This window comes from Tinamus guttatus, unplaced genomic scaffold (assembly GCF_059628265.1).
Source record: "Tinamus guttatus ecotype Peru unplaced genomic scaffold, ASM5962826v1 Tinamus_guttatus_pri_ptg000413l, whole genome shotgun sequence".
Lineage (NCBI taxonomy): Eukaryota > Metazoa > Chordata > Aves > Tinamiformes > Tinamidae > Tinamus > Tinamus guttatus.
In genome coordinates, this window is record NW_028288947.1 from 1 (window position 1) to 25,389 (window position 25,389).

Here is a 25,389-nt window from a genome sequence, read left to right on the forward strand (position 1 = left end):
CCCCCAAGACACGCCCCCCCCCCCCCCCCCCGGACATGGGGGGCCCCCCCGGACGCCTGGGCCCCCCCCCCAGACTCTGGGCCCCCCCCGGGGTCCCCCCCCCCCCCCGGACACCTGAGCCCCCCCCCCGGACGCCGGGGCCCCCTGACCCCTTCCCCCCCCCCCCACCAACAGCCCCCCCATGTTGCTGGCGCCCCCCCCGGGGGGGCTCCCCCCGGCGCCCCCCCCCCGCCCGGCGCGATGACGACGACGGCGACGACGACTACGACTCGTGACGGGCCCGGACGCCGGGGGGGGCGCGGGGGGCGTTTTGGGGCCGTTTCGGCCCTTTTCGGTACCGAGCTGCTGCCGTCGGGGTTTGTTTTTTTTTTATTTTCCCGCCTCAATAAAAGTCGCTTTTTTTCCCTAAACGGGGGCGCCCGGACGCCGGGGCCCTTTCTTGGCTCCGCCCCCTCCTCCGTTATTCCCTGTGGGGCCGCTGTGCGCATGCGCCGCGGAGGGGGCGGGGCTAAGCGAGGCTCCGCCCCCTCCTCCCCGGTGGCTGCAGCGGCCGCCAGGGGGCGCCAGAGCCTATAGGGTCCTATAGGGAGAATCCATAGGGGCCCCTATGGGGACTCTATAGGGGAAGGCCATAGGGGACTCTTAGGGGCCCATATGGGGCTGCGCGGGGGGCTATAGGTGGTCCCAGGGAATCTATAGGGGGGTCTATAGGCACCCGTGGGGGATCCATATGGGTCTTGGGGGACCTATAGCGTTCCATAGGGGAGGTCTATAGGGGCCAGCAGGGATCTATAAGGGCCCACTGGGCACTGCAGGGCGGCCCCACAGAGCCCCATGGGGATCCATAGGGGTCTGTATTGCTATATAGGGATCTATATGATTCCAAAGGGGATCTGTGGGGATCTCGGGGGGTCTATAGGGCATTCTATGATCTATAGGGGCCCATAGGAGTCTATAGGGCTCCGGAGGTGGGGGGGGGAGCAGCAGGGATCTACAGAGCTCCCTACACGCCCATAGAGACCTATAGGGGTCTATAGGGCTCTATAGGGGTGTCTATAGGGCATTCTAGTGATCTATAGGGGCCCATAGGGGTCTATAGGGCTCCGGGGGGGGGGGGGGGTCCAACAGGGATCTACAGATCCTACGCGCCCATAGAGACCTATAGGGGTCTATAGGGGTCCATAGGGGTCTATAGGGGTCTATAGGGCTCCGGAGGGGGGGGGGGCAACAGGGATCTACAGAGCTCCCTACACGCCCATAGAGACCTATAGGGGGCTATAGGGGTCTATAGGGCTCTATAGGGGGGTCTATAGGCCATTCTAGTGATCTATAGGGGCCCATAGGGGTCTATAGGGCTCCGGGGGGGGGGGGGCAGCAGGGATCTACAGAGCTCTGTACACGCCCATAGAGATCTATAGGGGTCTATAGGAGTCTATAGGGGACTATAGGAGTCTATAGGGGTCTATAGGGCTCCGGGAGGGGGGGGGGGCGGGCAGCAGGGATCTACAGAGCTCCCTACACGCCCATAGAGATCTATAGGGGGGCTATAGGGGTCTATAGGGGACTATAGGAGTCTATAGGGGTCTATAGGGCTCCGGGAGGGGGGGGGCGGGCAGCAGGGATCTACAGAGCTCCCTACACGCCCATAGAGATCTATAGGGGGGCTATAGGGGTCTATAGGGGCCCATAGGGGTCTATAGGGAGCCATAGGGAGCTATAGGGGGGGGCTCCATAGGGGACCGGGGGGGGGCGGGGCGGGCCCAGGCGTCCGGGCGCGCGGCCCAGCCCCCCCCCCGCCCCCCCGCGGCGCTGGCATCTCCCCCTCCCCCCCCCCCCGTTAATCCCCTCCCGGCGGGGGGGAGGGGCGGGGGGGGGACTTCGACCCGCCCCGTTACATAAAGGGGGGACGCGGGGACGGGGCCGGGGACAGCGAGGGGGACACGGGGACACCGGGAGCCGCCACCCCCGCCCCGGGCAGGTAACACCCCCCCCCCCGCCCCGCGGAGGGGACGTTGGGGACATTGGGGAGGGTTGGGGACATCTATGGGGTGTTGGGGACATCTGTGGGGCGTTGGGGACATCTATGGGGAGTTGGGGACATTGGGGAGGGTTGGGGACATCTATGGGGTGTTGGGGACATCTATGGGGCGTTGGGGAGGGATTGGGGACATCTGTGGGGCGTTGGGGACATCTGTGGGGCATTGGGGACATCTATGGGGCATTGGGGAGGGATTGGGGACATCTGTGGGGCGTTGGGGACATCTATGGGGCGTTGGGGACATTGGGGAGGGTTGGGGACATCTATGGGGCGTTGGGGACATCTATGGGACATTGGGGAGGGATTGGGGACATCTGTGGGGCGTTGGGGACATCTATGGGGCGTTGGGGACATTGGGGAGGGTTGGGGACATCTATGGGGTGTTGGGGACATCTATGGGGCGTTGGGGACATCTATGGGACATTGGGGAGGGATTGGGGACATCTGTGGGGCGTTGGGGACATCTATGGGGCGTTGGGGACATTGGGGAGGGTTGGGGACATCTACGGGGTGTTGGGGACATCTATGGGGCTTTGGGGACATCTACGGGGTGTTGGGGACATCTGTGGGCTTTGGGGACATTGGGGAGGGATTGGGGACATCTATGGGGTGTTGGGGACATTGGGGAAGGATTGGGGACCTCTATGGGGTGTTGGGGACGTCTATGGGGCGTTGGGGACATCTATGGGGCATTGGGGACATTGGGGAGGGATTGGGGACATCTATGGGGCTTTGGGGACATCTACGGGGCATTGGGAACATTGGGGAGGGATTGGGGACCTCTATGGGGCGTTGGGGACATCTATGGGGCGTTGGGGACATCTATGGGGCATTGGGGACATTGGGGAGGGAATGGGGACATCTATGGGGCTTTGGGGACATCTACGGGGCATTGGGGACATTGGGGAGGGATTGGGGACCTCTATGGGGTGTTGGGGACATCTATGGGACATTGGGGACATTGGGGAGGGATTGGGGACATCTATGGGGTGTTGGGGACATCTATGGGGCGTTGGGGACATTGGGGACATCCAGGAGGGGTGGGGGACAACGGCGAGGGACGTCTGTGGGGCATTGGGGACATCTATGGGGTGTTGGGGACATCTATGGGGCGTTGGGGACATTAGTGAGGTGTTGGGGACATCTATGGGGCATTGGGGACATCTATGGGGCATTGGGGACTTTGGGGAGGTATTGGGGACCTCTATGGGGCGTTGGGGACATCTATGGGGTATTGGGGACATTAGTGAGGGATTGAGGATGTCTATGGAGCGTTGGGGACATTAGTGCGGGGTTGGGGACATCTATGGGGTGTTTCAAACAGCTATGAGGTGTTGGGGACATTAGTGAGGGCTTGGGGACGTCTATGGGGCGTTGGGGACATTGGGGAGGGATTGGGGACCTCTATGGGGCGTTGGGGACATCTATGGAGCATTGGGGGACATTGGGGAGGAATTGGGGACATCTATGGGGTGTTAGGGACATTGGGGAGGGATTGGGGGCATCTATGGGGCACTGGGGACATCTATGGGGCGTTGGGGGACATTGGGGAGGAATTGGGGACATCTATGGGGTGTTGGGGATATTAGTGAGGGGCTGGGGACATTAGTGAGGGGCTGGGGACATCTGTGGGGCGTTAGGGACATTGGGGAGGGATTGGGGACATCTATGGAGCATTGGGGACATCTATGGGGCATTGGGGACATTAGTGAGGGATTGGGGACGTCTATGGAGCGTTGGGGACATCTATGGGGTTTTGGGGACATTAGTGAGGGATTGGGGACGTCTATGGGGCATTGGGGACATCTACGGGGCTTTGGGGACATTGGGGAGGGATTGGGGATGTCTATGGGGCATTGGGGACATTAGTGAGGGACTGGGGACATCTATGGGGCATTAGGGACATTAGGGAGAGATTGGGGACGTCTATGGGGCGTTGGGGACCTCTATGGGGCGTTGGGGACATTAGTGCGGGATTGGGGACATCTATGGGGTGTTGGGGACATCAGGAGCACGTTGGAGATCTCAAGGAGGGGTTGGGGACATGATTGAAGGTTTGGGGACATCGGTGGGGAGTTGGGGACATCAGTGATGGCTTGAGGACACCATGGGGGGACTAGGACAGGTTGGGGACATCAATGAGGGTTTGGGGACATCAACGAGGGCCTGGTGCCACCAGTGGAGGGTTGGGGACCCTGTGGAAGGACCGGGAAGGGGCTGGGGACCTTAATGAGGGTTGGGGACATCGGTGGGGGAGGGAGGACACAAGAGGCCACTTTGGGGACGTGCCAGGACGTCGGGGAAGGGACAGGGAGTCACAGCTGGCCGGATGTCCCTGTCCCCAGGGAAAGGATGGGGACATCGGGGAGGGGACAGGGACACGGGGCAGGGCTGGTGCCGCCATCGCCGAGCTGCGTCCCCTGCTGTCCCCATCCTGTGTGTCCCATGTCCCCCTATGTTCCCCCATGTCCTCCATGTCCCTCCATGTCTACCATGTTCCCCCATGTCCTCCTTGTCCCCTCCATGTCCCTCCCGTTCCCCCCATGTTGCCCCACCTGGTGTCCCCACGCTGTCCCTGTGTCTCCAGACCAGGATGAGCTTCGGGGTGGTGTTGGCACCATGGGGACCATGTCTCCACGTTCCCCCATGTTGTCCGCGATGTCCCCATGATGTTCTCCATGGTGGCCCCATGTCTCTATGTTCCCCCATGTTCTCCATGGTGTCCCCATGTCCCCACGCTGTCCCTGTGTCCCCAGACCAGGATGAGCTTCGGGGCGGTGTTGGCACCATGGTGTCCCCATGCCCCCCATGTTCTTCCATGTTGTCCACGATGTCCCCATGATGTTCTCCATGGTGGCCCCATGTCTCTATGTTCCCCCGTGTTCCCCAATGTTCTCCATGGTGTCCCCATGTCCTCCGTGTTCTCCCTGATGTCTCCATGTTCCCCCATGTTCTCCACGATGTCTCCATGTTCCCCCTGTTCCCCCATGTTCTCCGTGACGTTCTCCTTGATGTCTCCATGTTCCCTCATGTTCTCCATGGTGTCCCCACGCTGTCCCCAGGCCAGGATGAGCTTCGGGGTGGTGCTGGCACAGGTCGGCACCATGCTGTCCCCATGTCCTCCATGTTCCCCCATGTTCTCCATGATGTTCCCCCATGTTCCCCCATGTTCCCCCATGTTCTCCGTGATGTTCTCCATGTTCCCCCGTGTTCTCCATGATGTTCTCCACGATGTTCTCCATGATGTTCTCCATGATGTCCCTATGTCCCCACGCTGTCCCCGTGTCCCCAGGCCAGGATGAGCTTCGGGGCGGTGCTGGCGCGCGTCGGCACCATGGTGTCTCCATGTTCTCCATCATGTTCTCCATGATATTGTCCATGATGTTCTCCACGTTCCCCCATGTTCTCCATGATGTTCTCCATGATGTCTCCATGTTCCCCCATGTTCTCCATGATGTTCTCCACGGTGTCTCCATGTTCCCCCACATTCTCCATGGTGTCTCTATGTTCCCCCATGCTCCCCCACGTTCTCCATGATGTTCTCCATGATGTTCTCCATCATGTCTCCATGTTCTCCATGGTGTCCCCAGGCCAGGATGAGCTTCGGGGCGGTGCTGGCGCGCGTCGGCACCATGGTGTCCCCAAGTCCTCCATGTTCCCCATGATGTTCTCCATGTTCCCCCATGTTCCCCATGATGTTCTCCACGATGTTCTCCATGATGTTCTCCATGTTCCCCCATGTTCTCCATGATGTTCTCCATGTTCTCCACGCTGTTCCCATGTCCCCAGGCCAGGATGAGCTTCGGGGCGGTGCTGGCGCGCGTCGGCACCATGGTGTCCCCAAGTCCTCCATGTTCCCCATGATGTTCTCCATGTTCCCCCATGTTCTCCATGATGTTCTCCACGTTCCCCCATGTTCCCCATGATGTTCTCCACGTTCTCCATGATGTTCCCCATGATGTTCTCCATGTTCCCCCATGTTCTCCATGATGTTCTCCACGTTCTCCATGATGTTCTCCATGATATTCTCCATGTTCTCCACGCTGTCCCCACGTCCCCAGGCCAGGATGAGCTTCGGGGCGGTGCTGGCGCGCGTCGGCGCGGCCGGGCGCTTCCAGGTCCTGCACACGGCGCTGCTGACGCTGCCGCTGCTGCTCATGGCGAGTCACAACCTGCTGCAGAACTTCACGGCCGCCGTCCCCCCCCACCGCTGCCGGGGACCCAATGGCACCTGGGGACACCTGGGGGGGCCCTGTCACCCCCCCGGCGCCAACGGCTCCCAGGGCTGCCCCCATGGATGGGACTACGACCGCAGCGTCTACGTGGCCACCATCGTCACCGAGGTGACACATGGGGACGGGATGGGGACAGGGACAGGATGGGACAGGGATGGGGATGGGGACATGGACGGGATAGGACAGGGACGGGGACAGGGATGGGGATGGGGACAGTGATGGGATGGGGATGGGGATGGGGATGGGATGGGGACAGGGACAGGGATGGGGACGGGGATGGGGACAGGGATGGGGACTACGACTGCAGCGTCTACGTGGCCACCATCGTCACCGAGGTGACACATGGGGACGGGATGGGGACAGGGACAGGATGGGACAGGGATGGGGATGGGGACATGGACGGGATAGGACAGGGACGGGGACAGGGATGGGGATGGGGACAGTGATGGGATGGGGATGGGGATGGGGATGGGATGGGGACAGGGACAGGGATGGGGACGGGGATGGGGACAGGGATGGGATGGGGACAGGGATGGGATGGGGATGGGGACAGGGACAGGGACTACGACTGCAGCGTCTAAGTGGCCACCATCGTCACCGAGGTGACACATGGGGACGGGATGGGACAGGATGGGACAGGGATGGGGACAGGGACAGGGATGGGGACAGGGATGGGGATGGGATGGGGATGGGGACAGTCATAGGATGGGGATGGGGATGGGGACGGGGATGGGGATGGGGACAGGGACAGGGACTACGACCGCAGCGTCTACGTGGCCACCATCGTCACCGAGGTGACACATGGGGACAGGGACAGGATGGGACAGGGATGGGATGGGGACAGGGATGGGATGGGGACTACGACCACAGCGTCTCCGTGGCCACCATCGTCACCGAGGTGACACATGGGGACGGGATGGGGACAGTGATGGGATGGGGATGAGGATGGGGACAGGGACAGGGATGGGGACAGGGATGGGGATGGAGATGGGGACAGGGACAGGGATGGGGACAGTGATGGCATGGGGATGGGGACAGGGACTACAACCGCAGCATCTACGTGGCCACCATCGTCACCGAGGTGACACATGGGGACGGGATGGGGACGGGGATGAGGATGGGGACAGGATGGGACAGGGATGGGGACGGGGATGGGATGGGGACGGGGATGGGATGGAGATGGGGACAGAAGCGAGGACAGAGATGGGGATGGGGACAGGGACGAGGACTACGACTGTAGCATCTACGTGGCCACCATTGTCACCGAGGTGCCACACAAGGACAGGACGGGACAGGATGGGACAGGGATGGGGACAGGGATGGGGATGGGGACGGGGATGGGGACAAGGATGGGATGGGGATGGGGACAGCGATGGGGATGGAGATGGGGATGGGGACAGGGACTATGACCACAGCATCTACATGGCCACCATTGTCACCGAGGTGCCGCACGGGGACGGGACGGGGACAGGGACAGGGATGGGGATGGGGACAGTGATGGGATGGGGATGGGGACAGGGACTATGACCGCAGCATCTACGTGGCCACCATCGTCACCGAGGTGACACATGGGGACGGAACGGGGACGGGGACAGGGATGGGACGGGACAGGGACGGGGATGGGGACGGGGATGGGGACAGAACAGACCAGGATGGGGACAGGGATGGGGACGGAGATTGGGATGGGGACGGGGACAGCAACTACGACCGCAGCGTCTATGTGGCCGCCATTGTCACTGAGGTGCCACATGGGGATGGGACAGGACAGGGATGGAGATGGGGATGGAGATGGGGACAGAGAGACAGAGATGGATGGAGGAATAGAGATGGAGATGGATGGAGCTGGGGATGGGGAGGAAGGTGGAGATGGGGATGGGGAGGAAGGTGGAGATGGGGACGGGAGGGAGAGACAGGGATGGGGACGGAGATGGGGATGGAGGGATGAAGATGGAGGGACAGAGATGGATGGGGATGGAGGGATAGGGATGGAGATGGAAGTGGTGGACGGGGAGGGGGATGGAGATGGAGATGATGGAGGAGGATGGAGGTGGAGGCTGGAGATGGAGGAGGTGGATGGGAGAGGATGGAGATGGAGGTGGAGGCTAGAGATGGAGGAGGTGGATGGGAGAGGATGGAGAGGGAGGTGGAGGATGGAGAGGGAGGAGGTGGGTGGGAGAGCATGGAGATGGAGATGGAGGATGGAGATGGAGGAGGTGGGTGGGAGAGGATGGAGATGGAGGTGGAGGGTGGAGATGGAGGAGGTGGGTGGGAGAGGATGGAGATGGAGGTGGAGGCTGGAGATGGAGGAGGTGGGTGGGAGAGGATGGAGATGGAGATGGAGGCTGGAGATGGAGGAGGTGGGTGGGAGAGGATGGAGATGGAGGTGGAGGCTGGAGATGGAGGAGGTGGGTGGGAGAGGATGGAGATGGAGGTGGAGGCTGGAGATGGAGGAGGTGGGTGGGAGAGGATGGAGATGGAGATGGAGGCTGGAGATGGAGGAGGTGGATGGGAGAGGATGGAGATGGAGGTGGAGGCTGGAGATGGAGGAGGTGAATGGGAGAGGATGGAGATGGAGGTGGAGGATGGAGATGGAGGAGATGGGTGGGAGAGGATGGAGATGGAGGTGGAGGATGGAGATGGAGGAGGTGAATGGGAGAGGATGGAGGAGGAGGAGGAGGGTGGAGATGGAGGAGACTGGAGATGGAGGCTGGAGGAGGCGGAATGGGGACATGGGCGGCGCCGCTGGAGCCTCCTGTCCCGCAGTGGGACCTGGTCTGCGGCGCGCGGCGCCTGCGGCAGCTGGCCCAGTCCATCTACATGGCCGGGGTCCTGGTGGGCGCCCTGCTCCTGGGCGGCCTCTCCGACAGGTAGGGCCGGACGGGCCTCGCTGCACGCGGAGGCCGGGGCCTCCCGCGGCCTCCAGGGGATCCCTGTAGCTCCCAGGGGCTCCCAAGGCCTCCCAGGAGCTCCCAGGGGCTCCCAGGAGGTCCCACCACCTCCCAGTGGCCTCCAGGAGCTCCCAGTGGCCTCCAGTGCCTCCTACTTGTCTCCAAGGGCTCCTAGTACCTCCCAAGGGCTTCCAGTAGCTCCCAGGGCCTCCCAGGGCTTCCCAGGGCCTCCCAGGAGTTCCCAGGGCCTCCCAGGGGCCTCCAAGGGCTCCCAGGGCCTCCCAGGGCTTCCCAGGGGCTCCCAGGAGCTCTGACCACCTCCCAGGGGCCTCCAGGGGCTTCCAGTGCCCTCCAATGCCTCCTACTTGTCTCCAAGGGCTCCTAGTGCCTCCCAAGGGCTTCCAGTAGCTCCCACCATCTCCCAGGGGCTCCCAGGAGCTCCCAGGGCCTCTCAGGGCCTCCCAGGAGCTCCCAGGGGCCTCCAGGGGCTCCCAGGGCCTCCCAGGGCTTCCCAGGGGCTCCCAGGAGCTCCCACCACCTCCCAGGGGCCTCCAGGGGCTTCCAGTGCCCTCCAATGCCTCCTACCTGTCTCCAAGGTCTCCTAGTGCCTCCCAAGGGCTTCCAGTAGCTCCCACCATCACCCAGGGACCTTCAAGGGGCTCCCAGCAGGTCCCCGGGGCACCCAGTGGCTCCCAGGGGCTCCCAACATCTCCCACCACCTCCCAGGGGCCTCCAATGGCCTCCCAGTGGCTCCCAATGCCTCCCAGCAGCTTCCAGGGCCTCCCCGTGGCCTCCAATGACTTCCCAGCGCCCCCACGTGTCCCCGTTGCAGGTTCGGGCGCAAGGCCATGCTGATGTGGTCCTACCTTCTGCTGGGGGTGACGGGCACCTGCACGGCCTTCGCCCCCAACTACGCGACCTACTGCATCCTCCGCTTTGCCACCGGGATGGCCCTGTCCGGCTTCGGCCTCAGCGTCGCCTGCCTCGGTGAGGCCACCCGGGGACACCGGGGACACGGGGCGGGGTGGCCCTTGGGGGACAGCTCGGTGGTCTTGCGTGGGGACAACCTCCATGGCTGAGGGGACTTGGAGCTTGGTGGTGGGTGGAGGGGACGTGGGTAGGGGCAGGTTGGTGGCCGTGGAGGGGAACGTGGTGGTGGCCATGGGACAGTGGATGGGGACAACCCAATGGCCATGGATGGGGACATCCCAGTGGCCATGAATGGGGACATCCCAATGGCCATGGATGGGGAGAACCTAATGGTCATGGATGGGGACATCCCAGTGGCCGTAGATGAGGATATCCCGGTGGCCATGGATGGGAACATCCCAGTGGTCATGGATTGGGAGAACCTGATGGTCATAGATGGGGCCATTCCAATGATAATGGATGGGTACAGCCCAACGGCCACGGATGGGGACATCCCAATGGCCGTGAATGGGGAGGGACTGATGGCCATGGATGGGGACATCCCAGTGGTCATGGATTGGGAGAACCTGATGGTCATAGATGGGGCCATTCCAATGATAATGGATGGGTACAGCCCAACGGCCACGGATGGGGACATCCCAATGGTCATGGATGGGGAAGCCAATGGCCATGGATGGGGACTTCCCTGTGGCTGTGGGTGGGGACATCCCGATGTTCATGGATGGGGGCATCCCAATGGTCATGGATGGGGAGAAACTGATGGTCATGGATGGGGACATCTGAATGATCATGGATGGGGACATCCCAGTGGCCGTGGATGGGGAGAAATTGATGGTCATGGATGGGGACATCCCAATGGTTTTGGATGGGGAACCCAACGGCCATGGATGGGGACATCGCAGTGGCTGTGGATGGGGACATCCCAATGGGCATGGATGGGGAGAACCTGATGGTCATGGATGGGGACATCCCAGTGGCCGTGGATGGGGACATCCAGATGGTCATGGATGGGGACATCCTGGTAGCCTTCAATGGGGCCATCCCAGCGGCCAAGGATGGGGACCATGCCATGGCTATGAATGGGGACAATTCGCGGTGGCCCCACGCAGTCCCAGAGGAGGGACCCGCGTGACGGGCATCATCGTGGCCCTCCCGCAGTGGTCGAGTGGATCCCCACGGCCTACCGGGCCATCACCGTGGCCATGACCGGCTTCACCTACACGCTGGGCCAGATCCTGCTGGCCGGCGTGGCCTACGCTGTCCCGCACTGGCGCTGGCTCCAGCTCTCCGTCTCGGCGCCCTTCTTCTTCTTCCTCCTCTACTCCTGGTAGGGTCGTCCCGGTCCCTCGAGGTGGCCTCTCCTTGGGGACATGGGGACCTCAGCTTGCCCCCTCGCCAGGTGGTTGGCCGAGTCCGCGCGGTGGCTGGTGCTGTCAGGGAGGGCCGAGCAGGCCGTGAAGGTCCTTCGGCGGGTGGCCAGGATCAACGGGAAGGAGGAAGAAGGGGAGAAGATCACGGCGGAGGTAGGGCGGGATCGGGCCGGGGTGCTCCCCATACTGGGACAGTTCTGTCCCCACTGAGCCCTGCGTCTGCCCACAGGTCCTCAAGGCCAACATGCACAAGGAGTTGGCCACCATGAAGGCGTCCTACAGCGTCTCCGACCTGGTCCGGACCCCGGCCATCCGGCGCATCTTCCTCTGCCTCTCCATCGCGTGGTGGGGACGGGAGGGAGGCAGGAGAGGGGGGACCGGGACAGAGAAGATGGGGGTTAATGGAGGGATGGTGGGATGGATGGATGGAGGGATAGTTGGATGGGTGGATGGATAGAGGGATGGATGGATGGATGGTGGATGGGTGGATGGATGGTGGATGGATAGATGGGTGGATGGATGGTGGGATGGATGGGTGGATGGATGAATGGATGGATGGATGGTGGGATGGATGGATGGATGGATGGATGGATGGATGAATGGATGGGTGGATGGATGAATGGATGGATGGATGGGTGGATGGATGAATGGATGGGTGGATGGATGAATGGATGGATGGTGGGATGGATGGATGGATGGATGAATGGATGGATGGATGTGTGGATGGATGAATGGATGGATGGATGGGTAGATGGATGGTGGGATGGATGGATGGTGAATGGGTAGATGGATGGATGGTGAGATGGATGGTGAGATGGATGGGTGGATGGATGAATGGATGGATGGATGGGTGGATGGATGAATGGATGGGTGGATGGATGAATGGATGGATGGTGGGATGGATGGATGGATGGATGGATGAATGGATGGGTGGATGGATGAATGGATGGATGGTGGGATGGATGGATGGATGGATGGATGAATGGATGGATGGATGTGTGGATGGATGAATGGATGGATGAATGGATGGATGGATGGGTAGATGGATGGTGGGATGGATGGATGGTGGATGGGTAGATGGATGGATGGTGGGATGGATGGTGAGATGGATGGGTGGATGCATGAATGGATGGATGGTGGATGGGTGGATGGATGGTGGGATGGATGAATGGATGGATGCAGGGATGGATGGACGGAAGTAGGGATGGATGGATGGTGGGATGGAGGGAGGGCTGGAAGGACAGACAGACCATTAGAGAATCCACCTATCTACAACCCAGCAGCCTCATCCTGCATCTCCTCCGGGGTCCCCAGGAGAGGCCACCCCACAGCATCACCCACCCCGGGCAAGAGGTTTCCCACCTCCATCCCCTCTCTGTTCCCAGCAGGTTCTCCATCAGCTTCTCCTACTATGGCCTGGCCATGGACCTGCAGAATTTTGGGGTCAGCATTTACCTCATCCAGGTGATTTTCGGTGCCGTTGACTTCCCGGCCAAGGCGCTGGTGACCATCTCGCTGAGCTACATCGGCCGGCGGGTGACGCTCGTCGTGTCCCTGGTCTGCGCGGGGTGCGTCATCATCACCAACATCTTTGTCTCCACAGGTGAGAGGGGGACGGGAGGACGGGGTGGGAGACGTAGCAGGGTGAATGCCACCCATCTATCCATCTGCTTTTCCGTCCAGCCGTGATTCCGACCACTCATCCCTCCATCCATCCAACCATCCATCCATCCATTCATCTAACCATCCATCCATTCATCCATCCCTCTATCCATCCAACCATCCATCCATCATCCATCCATCCTATTCAACCATCCATCCATCCGTCCATCCATCCGTCCATCCATCCATCCATCCATCCATCCCTCCCTTCCTCCCTCCCTCCATCCCTCCATCCATCCCTCCATCATCCAACCTATTGAGCCATCCATCCCTCCACCCCTCCATCCATCCTTCCCTCCATCCTTCCCTCCATCCGTCCATCCATCTGTCCATCCATCCCTCCATCCATCCCTCCACCCCTCTCCCTCCCTCCCTCCCTCCCTCCCTCCCTCCCTCCCTCCATCCATCCATCCATCCATCCATCCATCCATCCCTCCCTCCCTCCCTCCCTCCATCCTTCCCTCCATCCCTCCATCATCCAACCTATTGAACCATCCATCCCTCCACCTCTCCATCCCTCCACCCATCCCTCCCTCCACTTGTCCCTCTATCCAACCGACCATGTCCCCTCTCCTCGTCCCTCCCCGTGTCCCCCCAGAGCTCCAGACCGTGCGGACGGCGCTGGCCGTCATCGGCAAGGGCTGCCTCTCCGCCTCCTTCAACTGCGTCTTCCTCTTCACCACCGAGCTCTACCCGACTCCCATCAGGTAGGTCCCGTGGGGCAGATTCCCGGTCCCCGAGCACCGCGGTGGCCCCGTGTCACCGTCCCTCCGTGCCGGCAGGCAGACGGGCCTGGGCTTCGGCAGCACCATGGCGCGGGTGGGCGGCATCGTGGCGCCGCTCGTGAAGATGATGGATGAGTATTACCCGTTCCTGCCGCCCGTGGTCTACGGGGCCGCCCCCGTGGCCTCGGCCGTGGCCGCCAGCTTCCTCCCCGAGACCCTCAACATGTCGCTGCCCGACACCATCGAGGAGGTGGAGAGCAGGTGGGGCAGGAGGGATGGGGGAGATGGGGGCAATGATGGGCAAGGGCATGGAGCAAGGGATGGAGGGTTGGAAGGATGGTTGGGTAGATGGAGGGTCGGGTGGATGGAGGGTTGGATGGATGGAGGGTTGGATGGATGGAGGGTTGGAGTGATGGTTGGGTAGATGGAGGGTTGGATGGATGGGGTTTTGGATGGATGGAGGGTTGGATGGATGGAGGGTTGGGTGAATGGAGGTTGGATGGATGGAGGGTTGGACGGGTGGAGGGTTGGACGGGTGGAGGGTTGGATGGGTGGAGGTTTGGATGGAAGGGGGTTTGGATGGCTGGAGGGTTGGATGGATGGAGGGTCGGATGGGTGGAGGGTTGGATGGATGGAGGGTTGGATGGATGGAGAGTTGGATGGATGGGGGTTTGGATGGATGGAGGGTTGGATGGATGGAGGGTCGGATGGATGGAGGGTTGGATGGATGGCTGGATAGATGGATAGTTGGATGGAGGGACGGATGGTTGGATAGAGGGATGGTTTGAACAGATGGTTGGATGGAGGGATTGTTGGATAGATGAGTGGAAGGATGATTGGATGGATGGAGGGTTGGGTGGTTGGATGGAGGGATGGTTTGAACAGATGGTTGGATGAAGGGATGAGTGGAGAGATGGAAGGTTGGATAGAGGGATGGTTGGGCAGATGGATACATGGAAGGTTGGCTGGAAGGATGGATAGAGGGATGGATGGTTGGATGGATGATTGGATGAAGGTGTGGGTGGAGGTCGGTGCCACTGGACAGATAGATGGGTTGGGAGGCCAATGGGTGGCCTTCCTCCCTCCCTCACCTTCCTCCCCTGCAGGTTCCAAGCAAAGCGGACGGAGAAGGACCTCAAGGAGAAGATCCCGCTGCAGGACAAGGCGCAGCCCAAGGAGGCCTGAGGGGCTCTGGAGGGGGCTCGATCCATTGGGAATAAAGCAGCTCTTTCCACGTCGCCACTTGGGAATTTGGCCTCCGATAACGCGGCGCCTGTAGCCCCACGGATGGGGTGGCCCTGGTGATGGGGACACCCCATGGACATCCATGTCTGGGGTCACCTCGTAATGGGGTGGCCCCTAAGCTCATGTCCAGGATCATCCTGAGGCCCCATAGCCACCCATGTCCAGGGCCACCGCGATGATGGGACACCCCAGGACCCCCTATGTGGGGCCACCCCAATGATCGGCCACCTTCTAGTGCCCATTTCTGGGGTCACCTCGTAATGGGGTGTCCCCAAGCCCACGTCCGAGGTCGCCATGATGATGTGGCATCCCATAGACACTCATTTCCAGGGCCACCGAGGTGATGGGGTGTCCCCAAGTCCACGTCCAGGTTCACCCTCAGGACAGGACACACCAAAACCACCCATGTCCAAGGCCACCACCACCCCAGGACCTCCCCTGTGGGGCCACCTCAATAAGGTGGCACCCCAGAACCTTCCAGGAGGGTCCCCCCATAAGTGACACCCCGTAGTCCCTCCCCAGTGTTGTCCCCCCATCTAGGGGCTCGGCCCCCATGAGGTGACGCCCTCCAGGGCCACCAACCTGCTCCTCCAGCCCCATCCCAACCTCCAGGATGGGCCCCGTGCCCCTTCCCCGACTTCCCCCCCCACCACCGCGGCCCTTGTCCCCGTGGCCACCGCGGCCACCAGGTGCCCGGTCAAAGATTAATCGCCGGCCTCCGCGGGGTGGACGAGGCTCCGACCTCCCACCCGGGAGCCTCCGTCAGCACCTTTCGTTCGGAGGCTAAAATTTAACCCGGGTGGCCCCGAGGAAGGTCTCCTTCCTCCTCCTCCTCGGCCTCCTCCTTGGGCCACCTGTGATAACCCCGTGGTGGCCGCCGGTAGCCACAGATTAACCCGGCCTCCGCTGCGGGGCAGAACAAGCGCCTGAACCCCTCTGGCTGCCAAAAAATCCCCATTTTCACCTTTTTTTTTCTCCCCACCACTGCAGCAATTCGAGGATTTTCTTTTTGGAGGAATTCTGGCACCCTGGGGTGCCCCGTTGGACCAGGCGGTGGGTCTGGGGTTGGGACGCGGGGGCTATTGGGGTGCTGCACCTTGGATTTTGGCTCTTTTTCCCCCTTTTTTCCCCGTTTTTTTTTTTTCCCTTTTTGGCCTCAATCCAGCTGGAGAAAAAGAAAAGCGGAGTCAAACGTTAACCCAGCCCAAGGGGCTATAAAGATCCCGGCTCCCCGCGGCGCCGTCCCCGGCCGACGCTCTCCCGCATGAGCGGCCCCGGCGGCGCTCCGGAGGCTCCGGAGGCTCCGGAGGCCCCGCCATGGCGTTCGCCAACCTCCTGGAGCACCTGGGGGGCATGGGGCGCTTCCAGGCGCTGCACGCGGTGGCCTTGGCGCTGCCCCTGTTCATGATGGCCAGTCACAACCTCCTGCAGAACTTCAGCGCCGCGACGGGCGCCCACCGGTGCCGGCTGCGCGCGGAGGCCAACGGCAGCGCCGGGACGGAGGCCGCGCTCCGCGCGTCGCTGCCGCGCGGCGAGAGCTGCCGCCGCTTCGTGGACCCGCAGTGGTGGCTTCTGGAGGCCAACGGCACCGGCGGCGCCAACGGCACCGAGCCGCCCACCGAGCCCTGCCGCGACGGCTGGACCTACGACCGCAGCGTCTTCGCCAGCACCATCGTCACCGAGGTATCCCCATGCCAAGTGCGTGTCCTCAATGAGGAGGACCTCAATGTTGGGCCAGGTCACAAGGGGACCTGATGTCCCCTCACACCCCATGGGGACACCCAGCTTGGGGGCACTCGTGTTGTTGGATGTTGGGTTGAGCCAACCCCAATGGATGTTCCCAGCTCCGGGTTGGGTTGGTGGGATGGATGGATGGGAGCAGGGAAGAGCAGGGGATAACGGATGGTTGGATGGATGGTGGGTTGGATGGAGGGAGGGATGGTTGAATGGATGTTTGGATGGATGGATTTGGATGCATGGTTGGCTGGATGGACGGATGGATATTTGGATGGATGGATGGATGGATGCACAGTTGGGTGGACGGATGGATAGATTCGGATGGATGGACAGTTGGGTGGATGGATGGATGGAGGGATGGATGGATATTTGGATGGATGGATGCACAGTTGGACGGATGGACGAATGGATAGATTTGGATGGATGGACAGTTGGGTGGATGGATGGATGGATAGATTTGGATGGATGGACAGATAGATAGTTTGAATAGATGGACATTTGGGTGGGTGGATGGACAGATGAATGGATGGATGGATGAATGGATGGATGGATGGATAGATGGATGGATGGTTGGATGGATGGATGCACAGCCAGGTGGATGGATGGACAGATGGATGGATGGACGGATGCATGGATAGATGGTTGGATGGATGGATGCACAGTCGGGTGGATGGACGGGTGGATAGTTTGGATGGATGGACGGATGGACAGATGGATGGATGGACGGATGGATGAATGGATGGACGGACGGATGGACAGATGGATGGATGGACATCCCCAGCCAAGGTGGTCTCCAAGCCCCCTTCCTCCCGGCAGTGGGACCTCGTGTGCGACTCGCGGGGGCTCAAGCAGGTGGCCCAGTCGCTCTTCATGGCCGGCGTCCTCGTGGGCGGCATCGTCTTCGGGAGCCTCTCGGACAGGTGAGGCCACCGCGCGGAGGGGACATCCCGCGCGCCCTGGGCGCCGCCACCACCTTTCTCGTCCCCCCGCCAGGTTCGGCCGCCGGTCGCTGCTGACCTGGTGTCACCTGCAGACGGCCGCCATGGGCACCTGCACCGCCTTCGCGCCCACCTTCCCGCTCTACTGCCTCTTCCGCTTCCTGGCCGGCGCCTCCATCTCCGGCATCGTCCTCAACAGCGTCTCGCTCTGTGGGTGCCTCCCCGTCCCCAGCCTTGGTGCCCTCCTGTCCCCACGGCCCCCAGGCCACCTTGTGTCTCCCCACAGCCCTGGAGTGGATGCCCACGCGCACCCGGGCCATCGTGGGGACGTGTATGGGCTACTGCTACACGCTGGGACAGTTCCTGCTGGCCGGGGTGGCCTACAGCATCCGCGACTGGAGGAGGCTGCAGCTGGCCGTGTCGCTGCCCTTCTTTGTGTTCTTCCTCTACTCCTGGTGAGGGGACGTCGGTGGGATGGTGGGATGGACGGACGGAGGGAGGGATGGAGGGGTGGATGGATGGATGGTGGGATGGATGGATGGATTTAAGGAGGGATGGATTTATGGAGGGATGGATGGATGATGGGGTGGATGGATGGAGGGATGGATGGATGATGGGATGGACGGACGGATGGACAGATGGATGAATGGATGGATGGATGGATGGATGGATGGATGGATGATGGGATGGATGGATGGATTTATGGAGGGATGGATGGATGATGGGGTGGATGGATGGATGATGGGATGGATGGATGGATGGATGAATGGCTGAATGGATGGATGGATGATGGGATGGATGGATGGATTTATGGAGGGATGGATGGATGGATGGATGGATGGATGGATAGATGGTGGGATGGACAGATGGATTTATGGAGGGATGGATAGATGATGGGGTGGATGGATGGATTCATGGATGGATGGATGGATGGATGGATGGACGGATGGGATGGATGGATGGATTTATGGAGGGATGGATGGATGGATTTATGGAGGGATGGATGGATGATTGGGTGGATGGATGGATGATGGGATGGATGGATGGACGGAGGGATGGATGGACAGATGGCAGGATGGATGGAAGGATGGAGGGATGGATGGATGATGGGATGAATGGATGGATGGTGGGATGGATGGATGGATGGTAGAATGGACGGTTGAGCAGATAGATGGAGACCTGGACCATGATGTACCCAACGCATTGCCCGACGTGCTCATCTCACTCCATTGCAGACCCTCCCCACCCATGGCTCACACCATGGGGAAGGGGGATGTCCCACCCCACCCAGTGCCACGTTGGTCCCCAACGTCTGTCCGTGTCCCCCTCACAGGTGGGTGACGGAGTCGGCCCGTTGGCTGCTCACGGCCGGGAAGACCAAAAAGGCCCTCAAGGAGCTCAAGAAAGTGGCCAGGAAGAACGGGAAGAAGGAGGAAGGTGACAAGCTGGACAATGAGGTAAAACAGGGTGGTAGGGCTGCATGGGGACACCCCTTGGACACATCTGTCCCCATAGATCTGTCCCTACATCCGTCCCACCAGCCATGGCCACGTGCTGGCGTTTCCTCCTCCCGTGTCCCTGTGTCCTCCCGTCACCCTCTTGGGCCAGCCCCGACCTCCTTCGGTGCCACCAGCCCTCTCTGTCCTGCCCAGGTGCTGAGGTCCTACATGGAGAAGGAGATGACGGCGGCGCGGAGCAGCCACACGGTGCTGGACCTGGTGCGGACGCCGCTGCTGCGCCGCATCTCCTGCTGCCTCTGCCTGGTGTGGTGAGGACACGAGGACACGGCCGCGTGCCCCCGTGACACCCCAGGTCCCCTCACTGGGGCTCGTCCCCAGGTTCTCCACCAGCTTCGCCTACTACGGGCTGGCCATGGACCTGCAGAATTTCGCCTTCGACATCTACGTGATCCAGCTGGTGTTCGGCGCCGTGGACATCCCGGCCAAGCTGGTCTCCATCCTGACCATCACCTTCGTGGGGCGCCGCTTCACCCAGGCGCTCGCCCTCATCCTGGCCGGCCTGGCCATCCTGGCCAACATCCTGGTGCCGCGAGGTGAGGGACGGTCCCCGCTGCGGCCGCCGGTGGCACCTTGGGGACAAGTGTCCAATGCGGCTCATGGTGGAGGGTCCAAATGGGTGACATTGGGGTCTTGGTGGATCCTCCTGAGGGAACCCAAGTCCTGATGGTGGTTGGGGTGATTCACCCCAAATCTCAGTGATCTGGAGGTGAGGGGACACCCCCCCCAGCGCCGTGTCCCTGTCCCCAGAGCTGCGGACGCTGCGCACGGCGCTGGCCGTCTTCGGCAAGGGCTGCCTGGCCGCCTCCTTCAACTGCGTCTACCTCTACACGGGCGAGCTCTACCCCACGGTGACGCGGTACGAGGGGACGGCGACGCGGGGGGACCGCGGTGACAATGCGGTGTCAATGCGGCGTCAACACGGCGCCAATGTGGTGACAATGTGGTGTCAACGCGGTGACAACACGGTGTCAACGCAGCACCAACGCGGTGACAATGCGGTGTCAACATGTTGACAATGTGGCGTCAACACGGTGACAATGCGGTGACAACGTGGTGCCAACGCAGTGCCAATGCGGTGTCAACGTGGCACCAATGCGGTGACAACTCGGTGTCAATGCGGTGCCAACGCGGTGCCAATGCAGTGACAATGCAGTGTCAATGCGGCATCAACATGGCGCCAATGCGGTGACAACGTGTTGCCAGTGCGGCACCAACGCGGTGTCAACACGGTGTCAACGTGGAACCAATGCGGTGACAACGCAGTGCCAACGCGGTGTCAATGAGGTGCCAACGCGGTGCCAATGCAGTGACAACGCAGTGTCAATGTGGCGTCAACATGGTGCCAATGCGGTGTCAACGCGGCACCAATGCGGTGACAACGCAGCATCAACGTGGCACCAACGCAGTGACAACGTGGTGACAACGCGATGGCAATGCGGGGTCAATGTGGCGCCAACGCGGCGTCCCCTTTGCCCGCAGGCAGATGGGCATGGGGCTGGGCAACACCATGGCCCGCGTGGGCAGCATCACGGCGCCGCTGGCCAAGATGGCCGCCGAGGCCTTCCCCGCGCTGCCCTTCATCATCTACGGGGCCGCTCCGGTGGCCGCGGGGCTGGTGGCCACGTTGCTGCCGGAGACGCGGAACGAGCCCCTGGCCGAGAGCGTGGAGGAGGTGGAGAGCAGGTGGGCAGGGACACGGGGGGACAACGAGGGGACAACGGGGGGACAACAGGGCACGCGGGGACAGGGGACCTCGAGGGGACGTTGGGCTGGGACAGGGGGATGAGGTTGGATGATGGAGGGATGGAGGAAGAGGTGGATGAAGGGTTGGAGGGAGGAAAGGATGGAGGGAAGAAGGAATGAATGGATGAACGGAGAGAGGGAGGGATGGAGTAAGGAGAGGGATGAAGGGCTGGATGAAGGGGGGAAGAAAGGTTGGATGGAGGAAGGGATGGATTCAGGAGTGGATGGATGGAGCAAGGGAAGCGTGGATGGATGGAGGGATGGATGGATGGAGCAAGGGATGGATGGAGGAATGGATGGATGGATGGATGGGTGGGTGGGTGGGTGGATGGAGCAAGGGATGGATGATGATGGATGGAGGGATGGATGGATGGATGGAGCAAGGGAAGCATGGATGGATGGATGGATAGATGGATGGGTGGGTGGGTGGGTGGATGGTGGGAGGGATGGAGCTCCATGGATGGATCGATGGATGGATGGATGGTGGGAGGGATGGAGCTCCACAGATGGATGGATGGATGGGTGGGTGGGTGGGTGGATGATGGGAAGGATGGAACTCCATGGATGGATGGATGGATGGGTGGTGGGAGGGATGGAGCTCCATGGATGGAGGGATGGATGGATGGGTGGTGGGAGGGATGGAGCTCCATGGATGGATGGATAGATGGGTGGGTGGTGGGAGGGATGGAGCTCCATGGATGGATGGATGGGTGGGTGGTGGGAGGGATGGAGCTCCATGAATGGATGGATGGATGGGTGGGTGGTGAGAGGGCTGGAGCTCCATGGATGGATGGATGGATGGGTGGGTGGTGGGAGGGATGGAGCTCCATGAATGGATGGATGGATGGGTGGGTGGTGGGAGGGATGGAGCTCCATGAATGGATGGATGGATGGGTGGGTGGTGGGAGGGATGGAGCTCCATGGAGGGATGGATGGATGGGTGGGTGGGTGGATGGTGGGAAGGATGGAACTCCATGGATGGATGGATGGATGGGTGGTGGGAGGGATGGAGCTCCATGGATGGATGGATGGATGGATGGATGGGTGGGTGGTGAGAGGGCTGGAGCTCCATGGATGGATGGATGGATGGATGGGTGGTGGGAGGGATGGAGCTCCATGGAGGGATGGATGGATGGATGGGTGGTGGGAGGGATGGAACTCCACGGATGGATGGATGATGAGTGAACGGATGGAGCTCCATGGCTGGATGGACGCAGTGGTTCATGGACCCCCTTGGGTCACCAGGGCCGGGGAGGGAGGGGACACGAGCCCCCGGTGTCCCCAACCCCTCCGTGGTGTCCCCAGGGCCCGGCCCCGCAGGGACGAAGCCCAACAGCTCCCGCTGCTGCTCCAGGGCACCCAGCCCGGGGCGCCCCCCAAGCCCTGATAGGGCCGGCTGCGTTTGCCCAAAACCCCCCGAATTCCCCCCAAAATCCTCTCCACGGCACCCGAGGGGGCAAGGAGGAAGAAGAGGATCCGGGAGGGGAGAGGACCCCATGTCCTGGCCAGGCGAGTGAATGGAGGGTGGCCCTGCCCCTCCCCCAGCAGAAGGGGCCCAGGCGTCCGGGCCTCCCCCCTCCCCATTCTCCCATCCTTGCAGAAATCATAGTAAAAAAAAATCCCACCAAAAAAGCCCTTTTCCGGCCCGTTTTCACTCTCATGAGACAGTTTATGCCAAGTCGTCAATAAAGCGAAAATCCGGGGTTAAAAACGGACAAAATGGGACTTGGGGCGGGGAGGAGGGAGGCGGATCGGGGGGAAACGGCGGGATTTGTTGTCGGGAGGCAGCGGGGGGCCCAAGGCAAACAGCCGCCGCCTTCGGAACGCCGAGGGGCCCCGGCGTCCGGGCGGACAACAAAGCGGAGCGAGGTCGTGCCGAGGAATTCGAGGGCAGCGACGGCCCCGGCGTCCTGGGGGCCCCGGCGTCCTGGGGGCCCCGGCGCTCTCTGCTGCGGCCCCAGATGCAGAGGGGGCCCAGGTGTCCCCAATATGAAGGTGTCCCCAATATGAAGGTGTCCCCAGGACTCTGGTGTCCCCAATACCAAGGGGTCCCCAGGATTAAGGTATCCCCAGGATATAGACATCTCTAGGACCAAGGTGTCCCCAGGACTAAGGTCTCCCTAAAACCAAGGTGTCCCCAAGATCAAGACATCCTCAAGATCAAGGTGTCCCCAAAATCAAGGTGTCCCCAGGATTAAGGTGTCCCCAGGACCAGGTGTCCCCAGGACCAAGATGTCCCCAAGATCAAGGTGTCCCCAAAACCAAGGGGTCCCCAGGGTTAAGGTATCCCCAGGACATTGACATCTCTAGGACTAAGGTGTCCCTAGGACTCTGGTGTCCCCAGGACTAAGGTCTCCCTAAAACCAAGGTGTCCCCAAGATCAAGACGTCCTCAAGATCAAGGTGTCCCCAAGATCAAGGTGTCCCCAGGACCAAGATGTCCCCAAGATCAAGGTGTCCCCAAAACCAAGGGGTCCCCAGGGTTAAGGTATCCCCAAGACATAGACATTGCTAGGATCCAGGTGTCCCCAGGACTAAGGTCTCCCTAGGACTAAGGTCTCCCTAAAACCAAGGTGTCCTTAAGATCAAGACGTCCCCAGAACCAAGGTGTCCCCAGGACCAAAATGTCCCCAAGATTAAGGTGTCCCCAAAATCAAGCTGTCCCCAGGATTAAGGTGTCCCCAAGACCAAGATGTCCCCAAGACCAAGGTGTCCCCAAGATCAAGGTGTCCCAAGAACCAAGGTGTCCCCAGGATTAAGGTGTCCCCAGGGTTAGGGTGTCCCCAGGACCAAAATGTCCCTAGGACCAAGATGTCCCCAAGATCAAGATGTCCCCAAGATTAAGGTGTCCCCAAGATCAAGGTGTCCCCAGCACCCCCCTGTCCTGCCCCCCAGATGTCCCCCCTCCTCCTTCCCCCCTTGCACCCCAGCTCCAACCCCCCGTCCCGAGGGCCCAGGCGTCCGGGCGCCCACGCCTCGTCCGGCCCCGCATCCCGCCCGGCTCCGGGTCACCGCTCCGACCCCGGATGCTTCTGGCTCCTCTGGCTCCGCTCCGGTGCCTCCCGCCGCCCTCCCGGCCCAGGGTCCAAGGGGTCCATGGGGAGGGACCTGAGGGGGGTGGGGGTCTTGTTATGGGGCCCCCCTAGACTTTTCCCCTTGACAACGACCACCGGAGGGTCCCCACGTCCCCATCCTGGGGCCACCCTGGATGTGGGATCCCTGGGAGCATCTCCGGTGGAGCCGGAGGGCGTCTCCGACCTTCCGGATCTGCCCGCGGAGCCGCGAGTCAAACGTTAACCGGGGCCGGATTTAAGGACGGGGCTGGTGGTGACGGGGCTGGTGGACGGGGACGGCGGCGGCCCCAGGGGTTGCACGAGCTCCAGGTCAGTCCGTGGCCAAGAGGAGGGTCCGGAGCAGGGATGGATCCATAGGGAGTGATAGGGCTGGAGAGGAGGGCGGGGGATGGATGGTGGGGGCTGCAGGGACCAATATTGATCAATAGAGGGAGATGGAGATCGTTGAATGGATCAGGGACCCACTGTGGTTCAATAAATGAATCAATAGATGGTCTATAACCCAATAAGCTGATCAATCGACCCACTATAGATCAATAGGGACATAAAGACCCATAGATTGATTGATTAAAGGTCAATAGATTGATCAATAGAGCTGTAGAGACCAACCAGTTCATCAATAGAGGGAGATGGGAATCATTAAATGAATCAATGACTGATCAAAGTTCAATAAATGGATCAATAGACCAATTATAGATCAATAGGGACATAAAAACCTGTAGATTGATCAATTAAAGATCAATAGATTGATCAATGGAGCTGTGGAGACCAATAGAGGGAGGTGGAGACCATTGCATGGGCCAGTGACCAATCGCGGTCCAATAAGCTAATCAATAGACCGATTATAGATCAATGGGGACCTAAAGACCCATAGATGGATCAATTAAAGGTCTGTAAATTGATCAGTGGAGCTGTGGAGACCAATAAACCAAGCAATAGAGGGGGATGGAGATCACCGAATGGATCAATGACCAACCACAGACCTTGTCCTTCCATCTGTTGCTTGTCCTTCCGTCCATCCCTTGTCCCCTCCCTCGTCCGTCCCTTGGTCCAGCCCTTGTCCCCTCCCATGTCCTTGAGTCCGTCCCTCATCCCGATTCCGTCCCACGTCCCAGCCTTCAGTTCAACCCTTGTCCTTCAACCCATCCCTCGTCCTTCAGCCCTCCCTTGTCCCATCCCGTGGCCTCAAGCCCATCCCTCATCCTCCCATCCAATCCCATCCTTGAGTCCATCCCTTGCCCCATTCCCTCATCCTCCCAACCAATCCCATCCTCGAGTCCATCCC

General features: G+C 61.0%; 2 protein-coding genes across 4 annotated transcripts; both read left to right on the forward strand.

The window, feature by feature from the left end:
• The first annotated feature begins 6,097 nt into the window (after window positions 1-6,097).
• On the forward strand, window positions 6,098-15,048 carry LOC104579889 (solute carrier family 22 member 6-A-like). Of its 3 annotated transcripts, none has more exons than XM_088531380.1 (10): window positions 6,098-6,381; window positions 9,037-9,140; window positions 9,994-10,148; window positions 11,250-11,418; window positions 11,491-11,614; window positions 11,691-11,803; window positions 12,847-13,064; window positions 13,722-13,830; window positions 13,906-14,109; window positions 14,955-15,048. In XM_088531380.1, exons 1-10 carry the CDS (start codon window positions 6,106-6,108, stop codon window positions 15,031-15,033), a joined length of 1,551 nt encoding a protein of 516 aa, XP_088387506.1. In that variant the 5' UTR covers window positions 6,098-6,105; the 3' UTR covers window positions 15,034-15,048. The 3 variants fall into 3 exon arrangements, with proteins under 3 accessions (XP_088387506.1, XP_088387508.1, XP_088387507.1); XM_088531382.1 differs by lacking the exon at window positions 6,098-6,381 and adding an exon at window positions 7,051-7,067; XM_088531381.1 differs by lacking the exon at window positions 6,098-6,381 and adding an exon at window positions 7,818-7,834.
• A 1,355-nt stretch (window positions 15,049-16,403) lies between these two features.
• Window positions 16,404-22,481, forward strand: LOC104573292 (solute carrier family 22 member 6-B-like). The gene is made up of 10 exons (XM_088531375.1): window positions 16,404-16,776; window positions 17,647-17,750; window positions 17,824-17,978; window positions 18,055-18,223; window positions 19,102-19,225; window positions 19,421-19,536; window positions 19,607-19,821; window positions 20,036-20,144; window positions 20,768-20,971; window positions 22,337-22,481. The coding sequence occupies exons 1-10, from the start codon at window positions 16,411-16,413 to the stop codon at window positions 22,416-22,418; spliced, it is 1,644 nt and encodes a 547-aa protein (XP_088387501.1). The 5' UTR covers window positions 16,404-16,410; the 3' UTR covers window positions 22,419-22,481.
• Window positions 22,482-25,389: the final 2,908 nt, after the last annotated feature.